Genomic DNA, 24,289 nt, shown 5'->3' with positions numbered 1-24,289 from the left:
TTCAGGAAACCCAGCCAGAAGTCCAGCTACCATTAATTCCAACACTCCTTCATCAACTCTAATTTACTCGGCGCAGAGAAATGAGGTAATTTGCTGGCCGCGCTGACGATGCACCCAACTGGATTGAAATAACTCCGCAGCAAATAAGAAGGAACAAATGGACTGCAATCCACCAAACCTGAAGGATGTCTTCACCAAGGCTTCCGGGCTATCGAGCTGAGGCAATTCATCAGCTAGGATCTCTTCTGGTGGTCGGGGGTCATGGACAATCGTTGGCCGTGGCTTTTCCTTGGCATTCCCTGTGAGCCCGTCGATGAGGGAGTTCCACAGACAGTTCTGCGACTTAGACCCTGAGGTATGAGGGGAGAAAGGTTCGCAGTCAATTACCAACCAACATGTCCTGTCTTGCCCAGCTCAGGATTTTCAAAAGCAAAAGAGGGAAACATATTTCTCATGATCTCCACCATCATCTGAGGGCTCCAAAAAATATTGGTCAGGCAACTTATGGAGCAACCAGGAATTTTTAAATTTATATGCAGAAAATAGGCTAACACCATGAATATTTTGAGCCACAGCTAAGTATTAAGGATATATATCTTGTCTCATTTCAGTGGTGATCAACTCCAACTCCTGGTAGAGCTGTAGACATTTACATATATATTTATTCAGCAATTGGAAGTATACAAAGGACTACCATTTTAGAGAAGAGTAAGGATGTTCAGATACATGTCCCTTATGAAATCAGAGTGTACAAGGACCAAGTTTCCAGACTCCGTTCTATGGAGACACCAGCCCCAAACAGGGCTCCTCCTCTAAAACCCAGAACTCACTCTAGGCAGTTTCAGTCTTCTAGAAGATCAAGACCCAAGGAAAATTACACTGCATGTTTACTGATATTCTACCCAACAAACACTTCAAACATAGGAGATGAACATTAAAGGCAAACATGAAGTGGTAACAGTGTCAAAAATAGGGCCTGATCAGCCAGGCAATGAAGGGCAATATCGACAGGGATAAGTTATATTGATATCGTGTACCCTTGATATGATGTGATGAGAATGGCACTTCACCTCTGTGGTCTTCTTTCCCAAAACACACAGCCCCAGTGTATTAAGCATATTCCTAGCGTCTGTAAACCTGATGCTTTAACATCTGCCCTATGTGCATATCCCAGACATGCCTTGTTCTGGACAACTCAGTAATGCATCTGAGTCACCTTGATTTTCAAATACAAACCAACCAAACCAGAGTTCACCCCCACAATACCTCCCTTACTGAGCCTCTGCACTCTGAGCTGCTATTCACTTGCCCCACTAACCCCAGGGCAGGTACTAGACAACTAGGGACAGCCCCTGTGCTCCAGAGCCCACTAAAATTATTCAAACTAGCCAATCCTAAGGCAGCTTACCCTGCCTTGCCCATTACTTCCTATAGAAGCCACAATAAAGACACTTGCCCACAGTTTCCTCCACCCCACCTCTGCCTTATAACTGAGCGCAGTGATTCTCCGCATGACTTCCATGTGAGACATGTACCCCTCTTTGGGGATCTGCGAGTATTACAAAACTATCTTCTCAATGGCAGTCATCTCCAGATCTGTTGGCCCTACCATATGTAAATAATAATAAAAATCTATCCAAATACCCAATCTAGTCACAGGGAAAACATCAGACAAATCCCAAATGAAGGACATTCTGCAAACACCTGACCAGTACTCCTCAAAACTGTCGAGGGTATTGAAGAACAATGGAAGTTTGAGAAACTATCACAGTCCAGAGGAGCCTAAGACAACATGATGGCCAAATGTAATGTGGTATCCTGAGGGGATCATGGGGGGAAAAAAAAAGACATTAGGTAAAAACTAAGGAAATCTGAATGAAGTATGTACTTTAGTTAATAATAATTCATCATTATTAGTTCATTAATTGTGACAAATTACCTATTAATATGAGATTAGTAATAGGGGAAATTGGGAATGGAGTATCTGGGAACTCTCAACACTATCTTACAAAGTTTCCATAACCCTAAAGCTGTTCTAAAATAAAAAGTTATTACAAAAATACAAATAAATAAATACTATAAAAAATAGCTATTATAAAAGAAGTCTATGAGCAAAAAAAAAAAAAAAAATTAAGTAGAGCCTCGGAGTATTACTACTGTTATTATCCAATTACCACTGGCTTGTGCTTGTTATCCTCTTCCCAAAGGAAAGAAAGCTTTTATCCTTGTACAAAGATACTGTTGAGTTGCCAAGTCATGTACCCAGGGGGCTGTGTCCTTCCAGAAGGGGATGCCTTTTTCTACCCCATCCATGCAGAGGGAGGACCTTTTTCTAATTTACATAAAGGCTCTTTATGAGGTCTGAGGGGGTGTGTACAAAGGGGTAAAAAGCACTCCCAGCTAATGCATATGCATGTGACAGGTGCACAGAGAATAAATCTGTTTGTACACGGGGATGCCTGCCCAAGACCCTAACCAGCTACCTGCAGCCCACAACAGAAGAAATTACCTGAAGGGCAGCTTTGCCACTAAGGTCAAAAGAACTTCACACACAAAGGGGAGCATCTCACAAAGATCTCTGAACCCTCACTAAGGACATACATGGGTCAGCAAACAACTCTTTCAATGACCATGGCTATGACTGCTCCCCTTGGGATGTCCCACATCCAAACAGCTTTTGAATTAATCAAGAGAAAATGAAAGCACACTAGTACCAAGAAACAGATGCCTCCAACTCCTGAAATGCAGGACAGCTTTTCTAAAGTCCTTAACAGGTATCTTAATAAGATCTGGTCCTAGTAATGAAGGTCTGGTTCTGTGTTAATAAAGGTCTGTTCTATGTTAACTAAGGTCTGGTTCTAGAAGGAAGAAGAACAGCAGCAGCCTGTTTTCTTAAATTCAATTGAAATGAAGGCCTTACAATAAACTCCCTGCCCATTTCCCTTCATTCTTTTATTTATTCATTCAATATAGACATATTTAATTCCCTCAATATGCCAGGTTCCATTCTGGGCCCTAGAAATAGAAAGATGAACCCACAAGCAATCACAATAAACGGACAATGCACCATAACTAAGGGCAAATGAAGTGCTCTAGGAGACTGAGGAGGGCTCACCCACTCTCCTTCAGGGCTCGGGGGAAAGCTACACAGAGAACATCACATCTGATACGGACCTAAAGGAGAAACAGATCTTCAGCAGGTGAAAAACAGAAAAAAGAATGTTCCTGTGCAAACAGTACACGCAAAGGCTCAGAGGATAACGAAGTAGCTTGTAAAGGTTGGTGCAAAGTTAGAGGGGACGGTGACCAGAGAAAAGGTCAAAGGCTGATTGGCCAAGTTGTAAAGTGCCTTGAATAAAACGCAAGTCATTTAGACAGTCTTCTTTAGACAAAAAAGAACTAAGGCCGTATCTGTGTTTGAGAAAGAAGACCGGCACACTACAGAGCAGTGAACTTGCGAGGAACAGCATGGGACTATGAAAGGGTCCATGAATCTGTCTCATCTGTAGATGAAATAAAGTCTTACACATACTTATGACTAATTTTTAAGTATATATAGATGTGATTAGTAAATTACAAATTCATGTGAAAGCACTAATGAATTCATAATAGCTTTTTCACCATTTTCTCAGTGAGTGAATCAGAAGGGTCATGGGACCTAAGCTCTCTCTCCATTAGGAGTCTCAAATGGAGACTGTTACTGATCTCTGGTTTAATTCCACTGTGGTCTGAGGACAGGCACTGTATGATTTCTATTCTTTTTAATTTTTGTCAAGGTGTGTTTTCTGACCCTGAATGTGGTGTATTCCGCTGTTGTTGGAGGAAACAGACTACAGATGTCAATTTTATCCAGTTGATTGATGGTGTGGGCTTTTTTTTCTCTTTTTAAATAAATTTTATTTCATTCAACAAAAAAGCATCTATATACATAAAGAGTGTTATATACATACAAGAGTTAGTATATATTCAGGATACAGATCATTCTTGATGCACATAAGGAATCCCAGGCCCCTTGCTATATATAAATTTATGGTATATTCCCTCTCACTACCCAATCCCAGAGATAGAGAAGTCCTTCTAAAGATTTATGATGATACTTCAGAAACAATATTTCCAGCCAGTTTCCTAATTAGCATCTGAACAGCTATCCATTTATAAGTACTCCTATTCAAATTGATTTGTGATGAAACTTTAGAGTGTAAAAAAAAACCTTATTTTTATTTATAGCAACTTTTTGATAAATAAATCTTTGTGTTTGTTTCTGATGGGAGGTTTCAGATTTTTCATTGCATCTTCAAAGGGGTCCATAGCTCAATACAAAAAGATATATGCCTCTGATTTAGAGACAGATTTTCAATTCCACCAGATTGATGGTGTGGTGAGTCCAACTACGTTCTTGCTAATCTTCTGTCTGCTGAATCTGTCCATTTCTGAGAGAAGGGTGTTGAAGTCTTCATCTATGATAGTGAATTCATCTACTTCTTTTTGCAATTCTATTAGTTTTTGCCTCACATAGTTTGACACTCTGTTGCTAGGCACATACACATTAAGGATTGTTAGGTGTTCTTGGAGAACTGACCCCTCTATCATTATGCAATTCCCTCTTATCCCTGATAATTTTCCTTGTTTGAAGTCTCCTCTGTTTGAAATTAACATAGTTATTACTGCTGCATATTCTTCTCCATCAATTTACTTTTAATCTATATGAGTTTTCATATTTAAAGTGGGTTGCTTATAGGCAATTATAGTTGGTTTTTATTTTCTGATCCACTCTGACAATCTTTGTCTTTTAACTGGTGCATTCAGACCATTGCCATTCAAATGATTATTGACATAACTGGATTAATATCTACCATATTCATTACTGCTTTCTATTTTTTGCTCTTGTTTTTTGTTTCTATTTTGTCTTCCCCTGTTTTTCTGCCTTGTGTCATTTTAACTGAGAATCTTACGTGACACCATTTTCTCTCCCTCTTAGCATATCGGTTATAGTTCTTTTCTTATTTTTATTTTCTTGGTGGTCGCCCTAGAGTTCACAACATACATTTACAGTTAATTCAAGTCCACTTCCAAATACCACCAGACTACTTCATGCCTAGTGTTAGTACCTTATAATAACAAAATCATCCTCATTCCTCCCTCCCGTCCCTTGTATCATTGCTGTCAAATCTTCAGAAGAGCTGTGAGTGATGCTCGGAATTATCCTCTTGAGGAATGGAAAAAGGAACATTTATATGCAAGCTCTATTCCCAGGAAAAAGCATAACCCCACAGGGTATTAATTCCCTGGGCTTTCTGGGTCCACTATGCATGACTGTGGAACAATTCCCACATCATCAGAGAATCCCCAGGACATAAATCAGGAGAAAACAGTACAGCTAGAGCTTAAAAAGTGAGCCAAGAGGATGTGAAGCTGGGTTCAAGAGGTACCCAATACACAGAGTTCCCACACAGTTTCTGTATCCTAGAAAATAAAACCAGAATCCCATCTGCTACTCATTCCTGCCTTAGAAGGATCACAATGGCCCCTTGCCATGGCTCTTTCCAAGGCAATTTGATGTGGGCCTTTTGGAGTTGAACTTTGAGAGCAGGAAGGAACTCCTCCTCTGAGTCTCCACAAATATGGGCAGAGCACCCTCGAGGGACACCAGAATGGTCTGCTCTGACAAAATGAAAAATAAAAATTCCCCTGCTCTGATTTATTTTAAGCTGATTTTGAAAGCATGAAATGTTTCTGACTAAATAGAAGCAAAAATATAGAAACAGATAGTCACACAGGTCTCTCTCAATAATATCAAAAACCCCATGAGGGAAATCATAGATAAACTAAGCCTTCAGGGCACCAAAAATAATGTGGCTCAGGTGCAGGAGATGAGCAACTCCATCAGCCCACTCCGTGTCATCTGCTTCTGCCTACTCCTCACCCCTCCCCACCTCGGGTTTCCTGTCTCCTTTGACTTGCTCCTGACTCTCATTTGAAGCTTATTACATTCTCCTTTTCTGTTATTTCCCCTCTGTCTCTGCGATAAATCCTCTCCCTTCTCCTCACAAAGACAACTTTTTGTGTACCCCAGGAACCCTCTAGCTTGATTATAAATCTTGCAGACTCATAAACTCTGGTAGCAGTATCTGCACTACTGAGTTTATTAAGAGAACAAGATGTAACAAACATTATTCAGTAGTTGCTATGTGCTAGACATTGTAAAGACGGCTTCACCTGTGTTACCTTATTCAATCGTCAAATCAACCCTTCAAAGTAAATATTATTGAAATATTATTGAACACTAGGTCATCAAGACTGCAAGAGATCAAATAACCTAGATCACAGAGTTAGAAAACAACAGATTGCTTTGACCCAAAATTCTTATTCTCCTAATCCAGGGTGTCAGGTGATACATCACACTGTCTGTACTTTATTTATGAGCAAATAAACAGATGCATAATGTGAATCAAGCAGAATATTCCACATTTGTTATTATGAAACACACATTCTTTTACAAAAGAAACAAGAGACACTCTATCTGCAACTAGGGAGAGCCCTGATGTTTCTTCCACGAAACCCTTTGCAGCTTCCTTTAAAGAAGGAAGTTTGGGCTGCAGGGGGAGATGAATAATGCAAAGTAAGTTTAATGGGTTGAGAAAAGACTTCTTAAGAAAGCAAGAAAATGAGATGAGAAGGATCTAAATCAGAAATAGCTACAGATTCATTCTGAAGTGTGTCTAATGGTGGCAGTCTGATAAAGTGCTGGCAGGAGGAGCCCAAGGTGATGTGGTTGGTAATCCTATTTAAATCTGACAAGTGACTTATCAACTCGATTCCTGATTAAAAAAAAAAAATACACAAAGATTACGCTGGCAAAAGGCTGAGAAGTTAGAGTCCTGCAAAAGCACAGACGAAAGAGAGTTAAATCTCCAAAAAGGTGAAAAAAAATTCTTAGAAACCATCAATGATTCTCAAAATATCTGTGACATGGGTTTGTAGGTATCCTCTCCTTCTGGGAGGATAAGGGTCCTGAAATTCCCATCAGGTAGGAAAATTGGGGCTGGAGCACAGAGGTCAGGAATGAACCTAATAAAATCCAGATGAGAAGTTTTATGCTCACTAGAAACAAACAATGACAGTGTAAAAAATAAGGTATCGCTAAAGACTTGAATATCTTTAAATCAGTCCCATAGGCACTGTTCTGTTACTTTTAATATACTAACTCGTGATTTTGAAAACTTTTCAGAGATTTTGTCTCCTGCAATTTCAAAAAGATTTTAATATTTAACTCTATTTCTAATATCATACACACCAAGGTGAAGGGGTCTCCTCTCTCAAAATGTAAGAATACAACTTGATTTATAATGACATATTCTAAATTCTCAAATACGTTAGGGTTTATTTCTGAGTTATACCATTAAATTAACTCATTTTTGTTTTTTTTAATGACTGGATTACATTATTTTACTTGGTATAACTTCACAGTATCTATTAATATCTGATAGTGCAAGACCTCCTCCTTTCTCTTCTTTGGTTATTCTTAATTGCTTATGTCTCTAAGAACACTTCAGTTAAAATCACTTTGTCAATTTCTAAAGAGAACTCTCTCCCTTTTGAGTGTATGCTGAGATGATACTTAAGAAAACTATAATTAATTACTCAAGGAAAAGAATTATCATCTTAACCATATATCATGCTCTCATCCAGGTAGATGACTAGTCCTTTCTGAATGGAACACCTGTTGTATTGATTTACCCAAGCACCTTCTCCTCCCTGCTTATAACAGCCCCCCCTCATTTTATTTTGAGAACATCCCCTCCCACATTACTCATTCCATATGAGTCTTGCGGGCTTTTGGCTATGTTACTCTATGGCCCTGGCTTCAGTGATTAGCTAAGGAGTGGGTATATGACCCAAGCCTGAATAACCACAGATCTTCCCTGGTATTTCCCACGCTGAAACTAAAAGGAAGCGCCTTTTCCTTCTTAGTAGGTTGCTAGTGCAAGCCACCACATCCCAATACCTAAATAAGCCTGAGAAAAAGATGCTAGTACCCTAAGGAAATCAGAAAAAAAGAATCCTGAGAGTAGCATGTCCCTGGTTATAATCCCTCATATTTCCAGACCTATAGCTCTTCGTAGGTTTGTGAACTTACTATGGTATCCTTCCAGCAAACCCCATTCTTAGCTCAAGATAGTTTGTATTGCATTCCTGTCACCTGCCAACAAAAAGGTCTTCCCATGCATTCAAGATTTTTATTTCCTTCAGTAAAGTTTAGTTTTCCTTGGTCCTGGAAATTCTTAGTAGGTTTTCTTTTCTGGACAGTGTATATATTTGCCCATTCTTGTTCATAGAGTACGTTTTTAGATTATAGCTTCTAAATTGTTATTGCTGGGATATAAGATAGCTATTTATTTATTGTATTTACTTAACAATCTGTCTCTTTACTAAACTCTCACTCTAAGGATTTCTTTGTTTCATTGTTTGTTTTTCTAAACACATATACCATTTACAATAGTTTTCCCTTCTCTTTTCTAATCATTATGCCTCTTTTTTCTGTTTTGTGTCTTACTGCATCAGCTAAAACTTTCAGAAGAATTTTGAGCCATATTGGCAATAGCAAACAATCTTATCATTCTGCTAGCTTCACTTAATTTTCTATTTATGAAATGTCTATAAAATTTTCTGTTGTAGTCTTATTATAAATTTCCCTTTTATAATTGAGTTTGTGAATGTCTATCCCAAAAAATAAATCAGTAATAATGGCTTTATCACCTATTGAGATGATCATGTGTTGTTTCCCCTCCCTCCCCCTCCCTCCCCCTCCCTCCCTCTCTCTCCCTCTCTTCCTCTCCTTTTGACCTATTGATGTGTTGTATTGATAGCAAAATGGAAAAATAAACAAACAAACTTATTTTCCAGATGGAATCAAATTTCCTCTGAGGAATGTGTTGGAAAAATAATTTCATAAAACAAGGGATGGGGGGGTAGTAGGTGAAAAGCCCTAAAGATATGGATTGAAAAGAGACAACAAAGAAGGAGTTACACTATTCTGCCTATAAAATGAAGAGAATTTAGAGGCAAGCAAGAGCAGAAGAGGAAAAAGAAGGGGTGTGAGGGGAAATAATACACCATCATCTCAATAGATGATAAAGCCATTATCCCTGATCTTTTTATTTGGGGGGATAGCCATTCACAAACTCAATTATAAAAGGGAAATTTATAATAAGGCTACAACAGGAACTTTCCAGCAGGATAGCTCCAAGCTGGAACCATACTTGACAGCTACAACTGCGATACCTTCAAAGAACATATAAATCTGATATCCAAGTTTAAGTTAAACGCTGGGTGGGACTGCAATGTAATCACCTGTCCAGAACAGTAAAAACGTCTTACTCACTTGGTGCTGTATGAAAGTGATATTGGGGAGAGGATTTGAAAATTATGAAGACTAGGCTGTGTCTCATCTTTTGCTTGTTGTCTGGAAAAAAGTAAATCAACACCTACAAAACACGAAGTGTAGGAAAAAATTCAACAGACCCAGGCAATGAGGGTGACAAGTAATGAGAAGAAACCTGGAGAACCCCCGGAAAGTTCACTCATTGCATTTTAGTAATTAAAACTGGGTGTGGGATGGAGCTTTGGGACAGTTGCATGCAGGTGTTAAAGGGCATGTCTACGTGACATCTGCATTATACATTAAAACACTTCATAATAGTACAGCCACCTTGCAGTACTCAAATAAATTCTATTTGGTCATGTTGTATTGTTACTGTTGTATATTTATACATCTGCATTGCTAGAATTCTATTTAAAGCTTTTTGCAATTATATTTATAAAGATTAACCTTTGCTTTCTTCTTCTATGTAGCTGTCATTATAGGAACAACCCATTCCCTGATATTTGAATATAATTGCCTATAAAACTCTTGAGATCCAAAGTATTTTTAGCAAAGTAATTATTTCACAATTTTTTCAGTGTCATCACATGCTACTGCTGAATTCCACGGATCTATTTCTTTTGGAGTATTTTCCTTTAAAAATTGCCATTCTCTAGAGATACTCAAATTCGTTGGCATAGATTTCTATGCATTTTATATTTTAATCTTCATCTATAGATTAAGGGTTTTGAGTATTTGTTTTCTTCTCTGATTACTTCCTAGAGCTGTGCTACCCAATAGGGTAGTCATTAGTCTATGTAGCAATTTAAATTTAAATTAATTAAAAAGAAGACTTGCAAATGGTCACCAGGTATGTGCAAAGATGCTCAACGTCACAATCATCAGAGAAATGCAAACGAAAACCACAAGGAGATATCAGCTCACACACGTCACGATCAAAAAGACAAGAGATAACAAGTGTTGGCAAGGATGTGGAGAAAAGAGACCTCTCGTGCACTGTTGGTGGAGCCATTATGGAATACATCACAGAAGTTCCTCGAGATACTTTAATAGAACGACCATATACACCAGCAATTCCACTTCTGGGCATTTGTCTGAAGAAAATGATGACAATAATTTGAAAAGATATACACATACCCCCTATTTTCTGTAAGTCAATAAATCTAAAATATTATCATTTTAACATGTAATCAGTATAAATATATTAATGAAGTTTTTTTTTTAAGATTTTATTTATTTATTTGACAGAGAGAGAGACAGCCAGCGAGAGAGGGAACACAAGCAGGGGGAGTGGGAGAGGAAGAAGCAGGCTCCCAGCAGGGAGCACGATGTGGGGCGCTATCCCAGGACCCTGGGATCATGCCCTGAGCCAAAGGCAGACGCTTAACGACTGAGCCACCCAGGTGCCCCTGAAGTTTTGTATTATTCTTTTTTCCCCCCAAAACCCGGTGGGTATTTTACACTTACATCACATCTCAGCACTGCCACATTTCAAGTGCTCCAGAGTTACATTTTACGGGGCAGTCAGTTCTACAGAATTTATTTTGATTCATGTTTCAATTGCCTGAAGTGTCCCCTCAAATAATTCTTTCTCAGAATGACAGGGTTAATGAGATAGATACACATGAACAACTTAAGTAGAGATGTACTGAATTTAGATTAAACTCAACATATTTCTTAATTTTCTTCTGCTATTTATGCACTATAGAAGAGAATTAGGAGCCAAGTCTGATAGTTATTCTTTCTTTTGTAGGCAAACGTTTTTATCTTTGTATTTCAAACATTTTGCCAGCATATTTACAATTGTGAGTTATTTTTACTGATTTTTAAATTTATTTTTCTGGAACACAATGAGCCCTTTCAACATGGAAGCTCAAGCTCTACTTTCTTCCACTCGGGCAAGTTGCCTTCAACTTTATCTTTGAGTACTGCTTCTGTTCCAATTATTTTGTTTGGCTTTAGTCTCAGAACACTGATGATTCATTTACATGTGTTGGTTCTTCTCTGCCCTCCTATTATCTTGCTTCATCGTTTTGAATTGCTTATCCTCTTCATCTAGTGAAAGACACTGTTTCTCAACTTTGTCTTCCAATCCTTGATTACATTTTTTTCAGTGTCATTTCTATATTTCAACGTGAATTTTAATTCCTATGTTGCATGTTTACTTTCTTTGCATCTTAACTCAAAATCAACCTGCTTCTTTTCTTACAGCTTTTCTGCTCCTATCGTAAAATGGTTATGTCTTCCTGCTTCGTATGGAAAATGCAAAGTAGCGTTTACATGTTTTCTTTTGGCTTCTACATTAAATCATTTTTCAGAACGCTACCTCTTCCCAATGTCTTTATGATGGTGTTTCACTTCCCTAGTTCTTCATATTTGGTTTAGAGTTTTATTTTGGACTTAACCCTACTTTAGTCATTCTGGAATGCAAAAAGATTCATACAGAGATTATTGTTTTCCAAAAGGCAAGGTATGTAGGTCACTCTAGGTTTCATTCACTGTCTTCTTGGGTTGCCAGATAAATTCAGCAGAAAAAAACCGAGAGTAAGACTGACATTTATATCCAAACAGCTATCGTTATAAGCAATGCATAACCCAAGCCAAAAGAGTGAGCACAAAAAATTGTGCCCAACCTGCTTCGGAGTAAAGCCTTGCATCTGTCTTTACCCAATTGATGGGCACAGCTCCCACATAACTCTCAAAGTCTATTTAGAAATTTATATGGTGCAGTAGATCACTATATAGTGAGACCATCAGTTCCAAGAGGAAAGGTCTCAATTACTCTTTGTCATACATCAGAAGAATGAGTCTGTTCAACAGAGTAATGATGTAGACAGGATTAAAGGGAGGCTGTTTTCAAGACCTTTGACAGCATTCATTTAGCACATTACTTAAAAGAGAAGTTTATCTATTGAGAGTGAAATCTACTTGACAAACACTTTGTTAATGGTCAGTGTAAGTTAGGTACTTGAGAGTTAAAAGATAGCATTTTTTTAAGTTTGTCATAATTTAGACTTTCACTAATTCAGACACCACCACCCCCATAATTAAGTGAAAATTCTTCAATGCATAACTACCTTGAAATATGCTAATGTCTGCAAAGCATGCAAAAATCCAAGTTTTACCATCTGCTGGATGATTCACTTGTAAATCTGCCTAGTATTCCTTTGGGAAGTTCCAGAACGGATTTTTAACCTCATTATAAAAACTTGGTAGGAATGAATTCAGTAATATAGTATGTATGAAAGTGCTCTGAGCACTTGGAAGAATGTGCCACATTCATCCTAGACATGTTGAAATGGTATGTGTGCCGTGATCAAAAATAAAAGTGTTTGAAAGTAATTGCTTGGAGATTTGGTGTTTTAATCAAGAGTTCCAGAAAAACAGAGACTTTAGGGTAATATATTAGTCACAGAAAAGAGTTCTTTCAAATTCTGGCCCAAACTAGCCATTGCTGGTAATAAAATAAAAACAATGGATCATTTGTTGGTGGTAATCTCCTTTAGGGAAAGAACTGTGACTTATTCATTTTTTATACTCCAATACCCAAAATGTGCTTTCAAAGTTAACTTTTTCATATGCTTCTAAGATACCTGCTTCTGAGGATGTAGAAACCACATTAAGAAACTTCAATAAACTGCTCAGTGTTTTCTTCCTTCCATGTGCTTCAATTGTATCATGCACGGGTTTTTTTCAGTTTCCCACCCAAATGGCTTCGCACCTTGACCTCTCTTCCTATCCTGCCCAATGGGACTAGGGAACCTGGCTTCATAAAATTTACTGGCTTGGAAACTAAGCAATTCTTTCATAAGTTCCAAGAACTGCAGCTCTAAACATGAGAATTTCCCCAGGACTTCGTTAACTGCAAGGGAGCTGTTCATAGCTTCATCTGCAGGATGATGACCCCTATAGCTGCACATTTTATACAGCCTACAAGACTGGATGTGTCCACCCTGGACTTCAACCCAAGGCTTAGCCAAGGCTTAATGCACACTATGGCAGGAACCACTCACCTCCTTAGTCTACCTGCCTATCAGCTGGGGGTGGGAAGGGGGAGAGGCAGGACATAGCGCTTGGCCACAGTAGGCGCTCCATATTTGTTGAAAATAAGGTATCACGGGAAGTTGAGACTGGTAAATCATGGAGGTCCATAAGTTAAAATGCATCTGACTTCTTTTCTAGTAAGGTAATTGAGTATGAATCTCTAAGAACTATCCAGTGATAAGTGGTTTTATCCCCTTGTTTGAAATTGTTGTAGGTCTGGAACAGTTCTGTTCACTCTGCTTTGAACAAACATTTATTGAATGCTTACTATGTACTGACTCGCAAGGCACAGTTTCTGTTTTCAAGGTACTCAAAAATCTAGTAGGGACACAGTCGTTAAAGAGCTATTTATAATACAGCACAAAACAAGTAATAATATAACTATGTAGAAATATACTGATGCCAAACAAAGCAGGGAGTGAAATTTTGTTCCAGGGGTCAGGCTGAGCTTTACAGAAAAGGTGGCCTATGACAGAGTTTTGAGAGATGAATGGATTGGCTTGGTGATCAACAGAGAGATAGAACATTTCAGGCAGAGGGAACCACTCGTACAAAGGCATGGAGGAGTGAAACAGCATGAGAGGGCAACTAATTTCATTTTTCTGAGGCTGAAATGATGAGTTGGGGCTTAACAGGAGAAGTCATCTCAGGCCAGCTTTTGAAGGCCTTGTGTGATGTGTCAAAGATTTTGATTTAATTCTATAGGTTATGAAAAGTCATCTCAAAGGTGCTTTTTTTTAAATAAAACTTTTTACTCTGAGAAAATTATAAATTCACATGCACCTGTAAGAGATAATACAAAGATCCCACGTACCCTTTACCCAGTTTCCCCCAATGGTGACATTTTGGAACATTATAGAACAATATCGCACCCAGGATGGTGACACTGAGGCGGAACATCACCATCGCAGAGATCCCTCCTGTTATCAGTCCTCTAACCACCCTCACTTTCCTCTCAGCCCACTCCCTCCTTGACTCCTGACAACCACTCATCTGTTCTCCATTTCTGTAATTGTGTCATTTCAATAACGTTCTGTACATGGAATCATACAGTATACGTATAACCTTTTGGGGTTGGCTTTTTCACTCAGCATAATTCTCTGGAGATTCATCTAGGCTGTTCTCTTTATTGCTGAGCAGTATTCCATGGTATGACTAGACCACAGTTTGTTTAACCATACGCCGGATAAATGAATCTGGTTTGTTTCCAATTTGTGGCTATTGTGAATAAAACGTCTGTAACTATTCATGTGCGGGGTTTTTAAATACTAGTAAAATATACATGATATGAAATTTACCATCTTAACCATTTTTATGGGTAACCAAGTTCCGTGGCATTAAATACATTCACGTTGTATCCACCTCCAGAGCTCTTTTCATCTTGCCAAACTGAGCTGTGTACCCATGGAAGTAACCGCCCCTCCTCTCAGCCCCTGGCATAGTTGATTCTACTTTCTGTCTCCGTGAATTTGGCTACTCTGTGTACCTCATGTAAGTAGAATCATACAGTTTTTATCTTTCTGTGGCTGGCTATATCACCTAGCACGACGTCCTCAAGATTCACCCATGTTGTAGCTTGCGTCAGAATTTCCTTCCTTTTTAAGGCGGAATAACATCCTATTGGATGTACATTTTATTCTGTCGATATTTTGTTCATCCGTTCATCTACTGATGGATACTCGGGCTTCCACCTATACCGCAAACATGCTTCTAGGAGCAGGAGTGTACAAATATCTGTTCAAACTCCTACTTTCAATTCTTTGGGGTATACACCCGGAAGCAGAATTGCTGATCATATGGTAATTCTATTTTTAACTTTCTGAGGAACTACAAAGCCATCTTCCATAGCGGCTGCACCACTTTATACTCCCACCAATAGTGCACAAGGGTTCCAATTTCTCCACATTCTTGCCAACACTTTTGGGTTTCTTTCTTTTATACTAGCCATCCTAATAGGTGTGAGATCACATGTACAGGTTTTTGTGTGAATATAAGTCTTCATTTCTCTGGAATAAATGCCCAGAAGTCCAATTCCTGGGCCATATAGTACTTGTGTGTTTACTTTTTTAAAAAACGGCCAAACTTTTAAAAGTGGCTTGCCACCAGCATTGCATGAATGACAGTTTCACGGCACCCTTGTCAAGATGTGGTGTGGTCACTATTTTTTACTTTAGCCATTCCGGTAGATGGATAGTTGTATCTCATTGTGGTTTTAATTTGCATTTCCCTAATGACTAACAAAGTTGAACATCTTTTCAAGTACTTACTTGTCATCCGTATATCTTCCTTGGTAAAATATTTCTTCCTGCCCTTTGGCCATACTCTGAATGGGTTGTTTTCTTTTTTACTTTTGAGTTTTGAGAATTCTTTATATATTATAATGCTAGGGTTCCTGGGTGGCTCAGTCAGTTAAGCATCTGCCTTCGGCTCAGGTCATGGTCCCAGGGTCATGGGATCGAGTCCTGCATCCAGCTCCCTGCTCAGCAGGAAATCTGTTTCTCCCTCTGCTCCTCCACCTGCTCGTGCTTGTGCTCTCTCTCTCACAAAACAAAAACAAAAACATAGAGAGAGAGAGAGAGAGAGAGAGGTTTGTATGTGTGTGTGTGTGTGTGTGTGTGTGTGTGTGTGTGTGTGTGTATAATAATAATAATACTAGAACCTTGTTGGATAGCAAAATTATTTGCAAATATTCTCTCCCACTTTGTAGCCTGTCTTTTCAACATCTTGGCAGGGTCTTTTGCAGAACAAAGGTTTCTAATGTTGGTGAAGTCCAATTTATCAATTTTTTTCCTTTTATGGATCATGCTCTTGGTGACAAGTCTTTCTTTCCTAATGCTATAATCCCATGATTTTTTTTCTGTTTCTTTTTCTAAAAGTTTCGTAGCATTATGTTTTATGTTTAAGTCCATAATCCATTTCAAGTGAATTTTTATATAAAGTTTGAGACTCAGGTTGAGGTTTGTATTTTTGCCTGTGGATGTCCAAATACACCAGCACCATTTGTTGAAAAGGCTGCATTAGCTCTATTAAACTGCTTTTGCGCCTTTGTCAAAAATCAGTTGGGCATATTTGTGTGAATCTATTTCTGGCTTCTCTATTCTGTTCCCTTGACCTATGAAGCTATCTTTTTACCAGTACTACCTAGTCTTTATTACTGTAGTTATACATTAAGCTTTGAAATAAAATAGACTGATTCCTTGTACCTCGTTATTCTTTTCTAAAATTGTTTTAGCTGTTCTAGTTCCTTTGAATTTCCATATGAATTGTAAAATAATCTTATCTATATCCATAGAAACCCTCATTGGGATGTTCATAGAAATTGTGTTAAGGGGCACCTGGGTGGCTCAGTCGTTAAGTGTCTGCTTTCGGCTTAGGGCGTGATCCCGGGGGTCCTGGGATCAAGCCCCGCATAGGGCTCCCTGCTCTGCTGGGAAGCCTGCTTCTTCCTCTCCCACTCCCCTTCTTCCTCTCTCTCGCTGGCTGTCTCTCTCTCTCTGTCAAATAAATAAATAAAATCTTTAAAAAAAAAAAAAAAGAAATTGTGTTAAATCTGCTTATCAGTTTAGGGATAATTGACATCTTCACTATGTTGAGTCTTCCAATCCATGAATGCATTTCTTTCTACTTATTTAGATTTTTCTTTGACTTCTTTTATCACCATTATGTAGTTTTCCTCATGTAAGTCTTACACACGTTTTCTTAGATTTACATCTACACATTTCACCTTTTTTTTCTTTTTTGGGGGGGAGGGGCAAAGGCAGAGAGAGAGAATCTTAAGCAGGATCCATGCCCAGCGTGAAGCCCAAAGAGGGGCTCGATCTCACAACCCTGATATCATGACCTGAGATGACATTAAGGGTCAGATGCTTAACCAATGAGCCACCCAGGCGCCCCTACCCATTTCACTTTTCTTGAGCAACTGAAAACACCACTGTATTTTTAATTTTGATTTTTTTATGTCTATCTTATATCCTATAACCTGGCTGAACTCACTTATTAGTTCTAGGTTTTGTTTTGCTTTGGTTTGGTTTTTTAAAGATTTATGTATTTGACAGAGAGAGAAAGCACAAGCAGGGGGAGCAGCAGAGGTTGAGGGAGAAGTAGGCTCCTCATTAAGCAAGGAGCCTGATGCAGGGCTGGATCCCAGAACCCCAGGATCATGACCTGAGCTGAAGGCAGACGCTTAACCAACTGAGCCACCCAGGCGCCCCAGTTCTAGCAGGTTTGTAATAGATTCCTGACAATTTTCTACATAGACAATCATGCCTTCTGCAGAGACAATCTGATTTCTTTTCTGATCTGTATGCATTTTATTTAATTCTCTTCCCTTATTGCACTGGCTAGAACTTCCAGCACAATGTTGAACAAAAGAATGTGAGCAAATGTCCTCATCTGACTTCCCAATTTTAGGGGGAAAACACTGGTCTACAGTGAGCTGTAGGTTTCTTGTAGATGCTCTTTATCAAACTGAGGACATTCCCCTATATTCCTATTTCCCTGAGAGTTTTTATCATGAATGTTGAATGTTGGCACAGTCTTTCTCTGCATCAGTTGATATGATCATATTCTTCTTCTTTAACCTGCTACGGTGAATTACATTAATTTTCAATACTGAGAGAAAATCAACCCCACCTGGCATGGTGTGTAATTCTTTTTTACATATTGTTGAATTGTTTAGCTAATATTATGTTAAAAATTTTTTCATCTACGTTCATGAGGTTATTGGTCTATTGTCTTTCTCTAGTTTTGGTATGAGGGTACGAATAACTTCATAAAATGAATTGGGAAATGTTTCCTCTTCCCTATTTTCTGGAAGAGATCATGCAGAATTGGTGTTAATTTTTCTTTAAAAATTTGCTAGAACTTTCCAGCTAAACTTACTGGGTCTGGAGATTTCTTTGGGGGAATTTTTAATTATTAATTCAATTTTCTTAATAGTTATAAAGCTATTAGCGACTTCATAATTGGTGAGTTGTAGTAGTTTCTGTTTTTCAAGAAAGTGGTCCATTTCATCTAAGTTTTTTTTTTTTTTAAGATTTTATTTATTTATTCGATAGGACAGAGACAGCCAGCGAGAGAGGGAACACAAGCAGGGGGAGTGGGAGAGGAAGAAACAGGCTCATAGCGGAGGAGCCTGATGTGGGGCTCGATCCCATAACGCCGGGATCACGCCCTGAGCTGAAGGCAGATGCTTAACCGCTGTGCCACCCTTCATCTAAGTTTTAAGAGTCCAAGTTCAGGCAGAAGTCTCAGATCCAATGCCTCACCCTGTACAACCCAAGGCCTAAAATCCATACCCCATGTACTAGATCCCATGGCCTTGGGAACAACACGCCCACACCGCATAGCTACAGAATCAGCAGGCATGTTTACAGCTTGCTGTACTAATATTAAATTCCTCATTCATTTCCACCTGCAGAGTTCCCTTTCTTCACTGCAAGTTTATGCATTTAAAAATATTTTTTAAAATATTTTACTCAGCATTTCTACATGCTTGTGAAAAATGGAGGATTTTCAGGCTATCCTAGTCCACCTTTTGCTGGAACCAGAAACGTCACCCTAACTTTATTCAAAGGAACATACATTGAGAGAGGAAAAGAGGAGGCCCTTGGCATGCAATAGCCAACCCATGTCTTCCCTGTCCTCCCTGAGGTTACATTACATGCTACAAAAATTTCTAATCAGATATTTAAGCTGTATAAACTTGTACACATGTAGTAAGGAGTAAATATTTGCTATCATCTCAACAAGCTGGACTACAATTCCCACAAAGGAAAAAGATATTAGTCTGCATGTAGGAAAAAACCAATAAGTCAAAAGGAGTAGAGGTGAGGTGCTGAGGGCATAGGTGTCAGCAGATACCAATACAACTGATACGATGATCAAGCTGCTCTGTGTGGGAAACTGGGAGGAGAGTCTTTCAATTCCTAAGAGGGAAATGGAAATACAGGGCAAAAGAGTGGAGGAGGGTGGGCACAGAAGGACTGAGGGGTGGTAGACCAGGAGCTACATGGGCAAAGTGGTCTTTATAAAAATGATTGGTGGTGAGATGGATGAAAGGGCTGCTGAGAATTAAAGTTGTCTGCATGCAGCTGCATATTGTAATCTCTCTTGTGGACCCCTAATCTTTGCTCAAGTTCTACTTTGACCAACAGCCTTTGGTTACTCCAAAAAAAGAGAAGGGGCTTTGTTTTACATCTGAGTCGATGTCAGAGCATATAAGAAGAGAGCCAGAGGCATGTAGAAGGAAACAGTCAACAGAGGTGGGAAATCAGGGCAAAGATAATATTAGGTCGTCCCCAGTAATCACAGAAACATTGAGGAGTGGTCTGAACTTCCAAAGGGCACATGATAGCAGTTTTGGCCTATTTACCTAGATCTCAATGGACCAGGAGCTTCCAGCTGACATCTGGGTTACGTACCATCCACAAGCTCTTGGAAGTTGCTTATGCTATCACCAGCTAGTCCACTGGTGAACCAATGGCTAACATATTGTGGACCAAGTAATACAGTGGATATATTCAAAGACCCGCTCCTATACATTCAAAAAGAGGAAATCAAAGTGAGTCTCAGCTCCCCAAACACACATACATACTCCAGACCTTCACTAGGACCGTGACCATCAACCCTTCCCAGGCCGAGCTGAGTTTTCCCCACTAGACGGGTTTTTGCAGAGAGCTCAAGACCCCCTGACACGGATGCCATAAAGAGGATTTGAATTTTACATGGATAGTGAGCTTTGGACCGGATCAGTTTTAAGTTCTGGTGTAACTCGAAAGTATTCAAGTGTAAGATAAAGGGTTGATATATCTGTTTACTGAACCAAACAGGTTTGTTTGGCTCATAACAACTAGATTTGACGAAAGGGAAGGAGAAAAGGAGTAAGATACAACGTGGAACCCCTTGTGGTCAGGCAGACATCTCTTGGGTGAACAGGGGACTGTCTGTGGTTCTAAGACCCAAATATGTCATGACAAAAACTAGAGTTTGAGGGTGAGGGTTCAGGTGATTTGGAGGTGCAAGCAAGAGGGGAGTGGGCCAGCCAAGCAGCTCGTATATGACGTTGTTGTGAAGGGGAAAAGACCAAGAGTAGGCAAGAGATGACCTTAGAAAAAGAGAATTAGATTCAAGAGATGATGCAGAGCAGAGGGGTATCTTTAGACTCTCTTCTCGTAATCGCCTTCAGCCATCCCCCACAATCCCTCCCAATGAAAATAAAATTAAAATAATAAAACACTATTCTTTGATAAGAGCAATTAACATTTGCTCTGTCGTATGTATCTATAACTACAAGTGGCTATAGGAAAATGCTAATTGTATTTTTCTATGATCCATAAACAAAAACGTCATGCTGCTCTGCACCCTGGCTTCTGCCTCTACCCTCATCACCACCATCGCAGCTAAAGCGGTGGTTTGGAAACCAGCGTACATCAGAATCACCAATAGCTTTTGCTGGGACCCACCCCAAGAGCCTCTGATTCAGCAGATCTGGTAAGGGGTCCAAGTACTTGTACTTCTAACAAGTTGCAAGGACCCCACTTTGAGGACCACTGAGCTAGACTGCTACCCCTAAGCCCCTCATGCACAGAAATTCTAGAGCTGCCACTGTTGCAGATAAAGTTCCAGTTTCTGCTGGAACCGGTGGGAAATGAAGATGTTCAGTCATTAAATACTGTTGAGGTAAGACCCAGAGCTCTATACGGGATCTGAACTTTTTAGAAATCGTTAGGGCCATTTAAGACAAATGAGAAAACCTCCAGATTTGGTTGCTGCCCTATCTTGGGCCCTTTAAATGGCTCTGCCTCATCCATAATACATGCCCCTGAAAACACTGAACAGCCAGCCACCAGCCGCAGCCCACTGCTCATGGCATCTCTCAGCCCTTCCTCCCTCCCCTTTGCTCTTCTCCTTGTTCTCATTATCATGGTTCCATAACCCATCCAACTCCAACTCAAGCTTCTAATGCTTCCAACAGACCCTCCGAGCTGTGACAAGCAATTTCAAAAAGCTCTCTGGCCAGACTCTAGCACTCTGTCAGATACGATTTTGAGTTTGCCCTGAGGTTCCACAATGGGTATCATCATGTAACAGGTGCTGGCTCACCCTCTATCCCAATCCCAGAGCTCACGCTCACTGTACACCCCAGTCCACCCCAGGAAGGACATCACTCACCCAGATTATACACCCACTACAAACACAGCAAGTGACCCTCCTTTTGCTTTAACTTGCATCCCCCCAGATTACTCCAGCTCTTCAATAGGATAATCCATTTTCAACACTACCTGGATTTTTACCTCCAAAAGCAAAAGAGGTCAAATGGGGTTCCCTTTCCTTACTCTTTTGATCTGCCTATTTTCTTTCCAACCACTGCTCACCTCAGGGGAGAAAGCAAAGCAGTAAAAACTCCACAGTGGACTTGCCCAGCTGCACAAGCTTTGGGGCCAACACCTCCCTCTGCACAGGCTTCGCGAAGTCCTGGACTGCCTCCAGGAGAGTCCTTGGCACTGAATGCCTGCCCCTTCCAAGTCTCCTGGAGCAGAGATGCACACCAAATTCTGGGCTTCTGCTGCCACGCTGTGGCCACATCTGAACACTGCATGCAGCCTTTAGTGCCTGAAAAGCTGTATTGCCTTTTTTTTCCTTTTTCTTTTTCATGTGTGTGTGTGTGTGTGAGAGAGAGAGAGAGAGAGAGAGAGAGAGAGAGAGAGACATACACTTGACCTATAACATTATCTTAGTTTCAGGTGTACAACATAATGATTCAATATTTGTATATATTGTGAAATTATCACCACAAAAAGTCTAGTTAACAGCTGTCACCATACATAGCTACAGAATTTTTTTCTTGTGATGAGAACTTTTAAGATGTACTCTCCTAACAACTTTCAAATATACAAGACAGTATTATCAACTATTGTCACCATGTTATATATTACATCCCTACAACTTAGTTATAACTGGAAGTTTGTACCTTTTGACCCCCTTCTCCCATTTCACCCACTCCCCACATCCCATCCCCCATCTACCTTTGGCAACCACAGATCTGTTCCCTATGAGTTTGGTTTTTTGTTGGTGGCGGGGTTTTTTATTATTATTATTTCACATGTAAGTGAGATCATACGGTATTTGTCTTTCTCTGTCCAACCTTATTTCATTAAGCATAATCCCCATGGGATGGACCTTAAGGGCTTTCTTTGCCTTCTATACCTGTTAACCCTCACTCACCCCCTAAGCCTCAGCTAATGCTTGTCTCCTCCAGGCAGACTCCCTTGAATGCACTTCCACTCCAGGTCAGATGTGCTCTCCCTATCTGGTTCACGCAGCTCTTTGTACCAGCCTCTAGCATGTTCCCCCACATGCTGCATTGTAGCCATTTGCTTCTGTATCATCTGATCAGACTGTGAGCTCTCTGAAGACAAACTTCCTCATGTGTGTGTTTCTAGGGCTTGGCTAGAACGAGAGAGAAGGGAGAGACACGGAGAGAAGGGAGGAAGGCAGGAGGGAGAGAGGGAGGGGGACAGGAAGGCTGGTAATCTACACAGTACCCATACTTATCGTGCACTGAGCGCAGACACTGTGCTTTGTATCATTTATCCCTGGGTTATCAGGGCACCATCCACCTCAGCTGCCCCAGCATCATCCACTGACTGGCCCAACGGGGGCCTCCTGGACCCCAGTCCTTCCTATCACCCATGACCAATTTTCGTTCTAACAGATCAGTGACCATGTCACATGTGAGTATTTTAGTGCTCACCCCTGCCTGAGATCATCCACAACCACTCTGGAAGCAAGTTCTAATACTGCCCTGGAATCCAGATGCAGAAAGTGGGGCTTGGAGGGGTAAGTTAGCTGCCCGAATTCACACAGAATTCAGAATTCCTGGACATAGAACCCAAGCCCAGGCCTAACACCAGAGCCTGTGTCCTTAATGGCCTCTGAAGACCCTGGCATTAGTGTGTCGGGGACCCTTGAGGACATACTCCGCAGTGGTTTCAGGAGTGTGTGTACTGGCAGCGGGATGGCCTGCCCCTGCTTATGACGCGAGGATGAGGAAGAGAAGTGGGGAACAGTGCTGGCAGGTACTAGTTCACTCTGTTTTCCCTCAACAAGCAGTTGTTCCTGAACCAGGCACGGTTAGTACATAGCTCGACCAGGTGGGGCCTCCCGCCTCCAGGAGCCTACCGTCTAATGGGGAGACTGACATACCCATGAAACAGACATCTCCAGGGAGAAGGGCTCTCCAGGCTGGCAGCATCCCCGATGTCTGGACCAGCAGGGGACCGAGCCCCACAGCCAGCTGTCTTCATCCCAGAAGACCTGGGACATCAGGAGCCCCAGCCTCAGGGGGTTCCTCACCTGAAGGTCCAGCTCTTCATGGCACAACCATGGTCCCCAAAGGGCACCTCCAGCTCCAAGAGAAGGCTGAGATGCCAGTCAAGTGTGAAAACCTTTCAAAGGCCTCCCCAGAATCAGGGTCCATTCCTTAGGCTAGCACAAAGACCCCTCTCAGCTTGACCCTGGACTGCCTTTCCATTTGTCCTCTCTGTTTACACACTGGGAATATATTTTCAGGTGTCTGGGGGAAAAAATTAAAAGGTCTGATATCAGTCATTTTCACCATAATAAGAATGAATCCCTGTGTCCTCACTCCAAAGGAAATTTGCATTTCAAGTCTTCAAGTGATTCCCTTTTTTCAGGGAATTCCTGATATCAGTGAGCTGGTAAAAGGCGGTTTTTGAGGAAGGTCTTCCAACCCAGATGGAACCAGTTGTAGTAAAGGTCACGGCAGTGTGGATCTAGGAAGCCTGCCCAGAGCTGAAGTTTAAGCATCTCCACTACCAAGCTGGCAGACCCGAGTCCCTG

The 24,289-nt window shown here is 40.4% G+C and overlaps 1 protein-coding gene across 6 annotated transcripts in view; it reads right to left on the bottom strand.

Moving 5' to 3' along the window:
* The window catches only part of PDE1C (phosphodiesterase 1C), a 620,160-nt gene that overhangs the window by 377,484 nt on the left and 218,387 nt on the right, over nt 1–24,289 (bottom strand). For all 6 annotated transcript variants that reach the window (XM_045792902.2, XM_087860925.1, XM_087860921.1 and 3 more), the window contains one exon: nt 179–350. In XM_045792902.2, the coding sequence (XP_045648858.2) occupies nt 179–350 (172 nt within the window). The remainder of the gene's footprint in view (nt 1–178; nt 351–24,289) is intronic.

The sequence above is a fragment of the Ursus americanus genome, chromosome 3 (assembly GCF_024610735.1).
Source record: "Ursus americanus isolate L20-20 chromosome 3, mUrsAme1.1.p, whole genome shotgun sequence".
NCBI classification, from domain to species: domain Eukaryota; kingdom Metazoa; phylum Chordata; class Mammalia; order Carnivora; family Ursidae; genus Ursus; species Ursus americanus.
The sequence above is the reverse complement of the archived record's forward strand: the minus strand, read 5'-3'. Positions and strand labels throughout refer to the sequence as shown.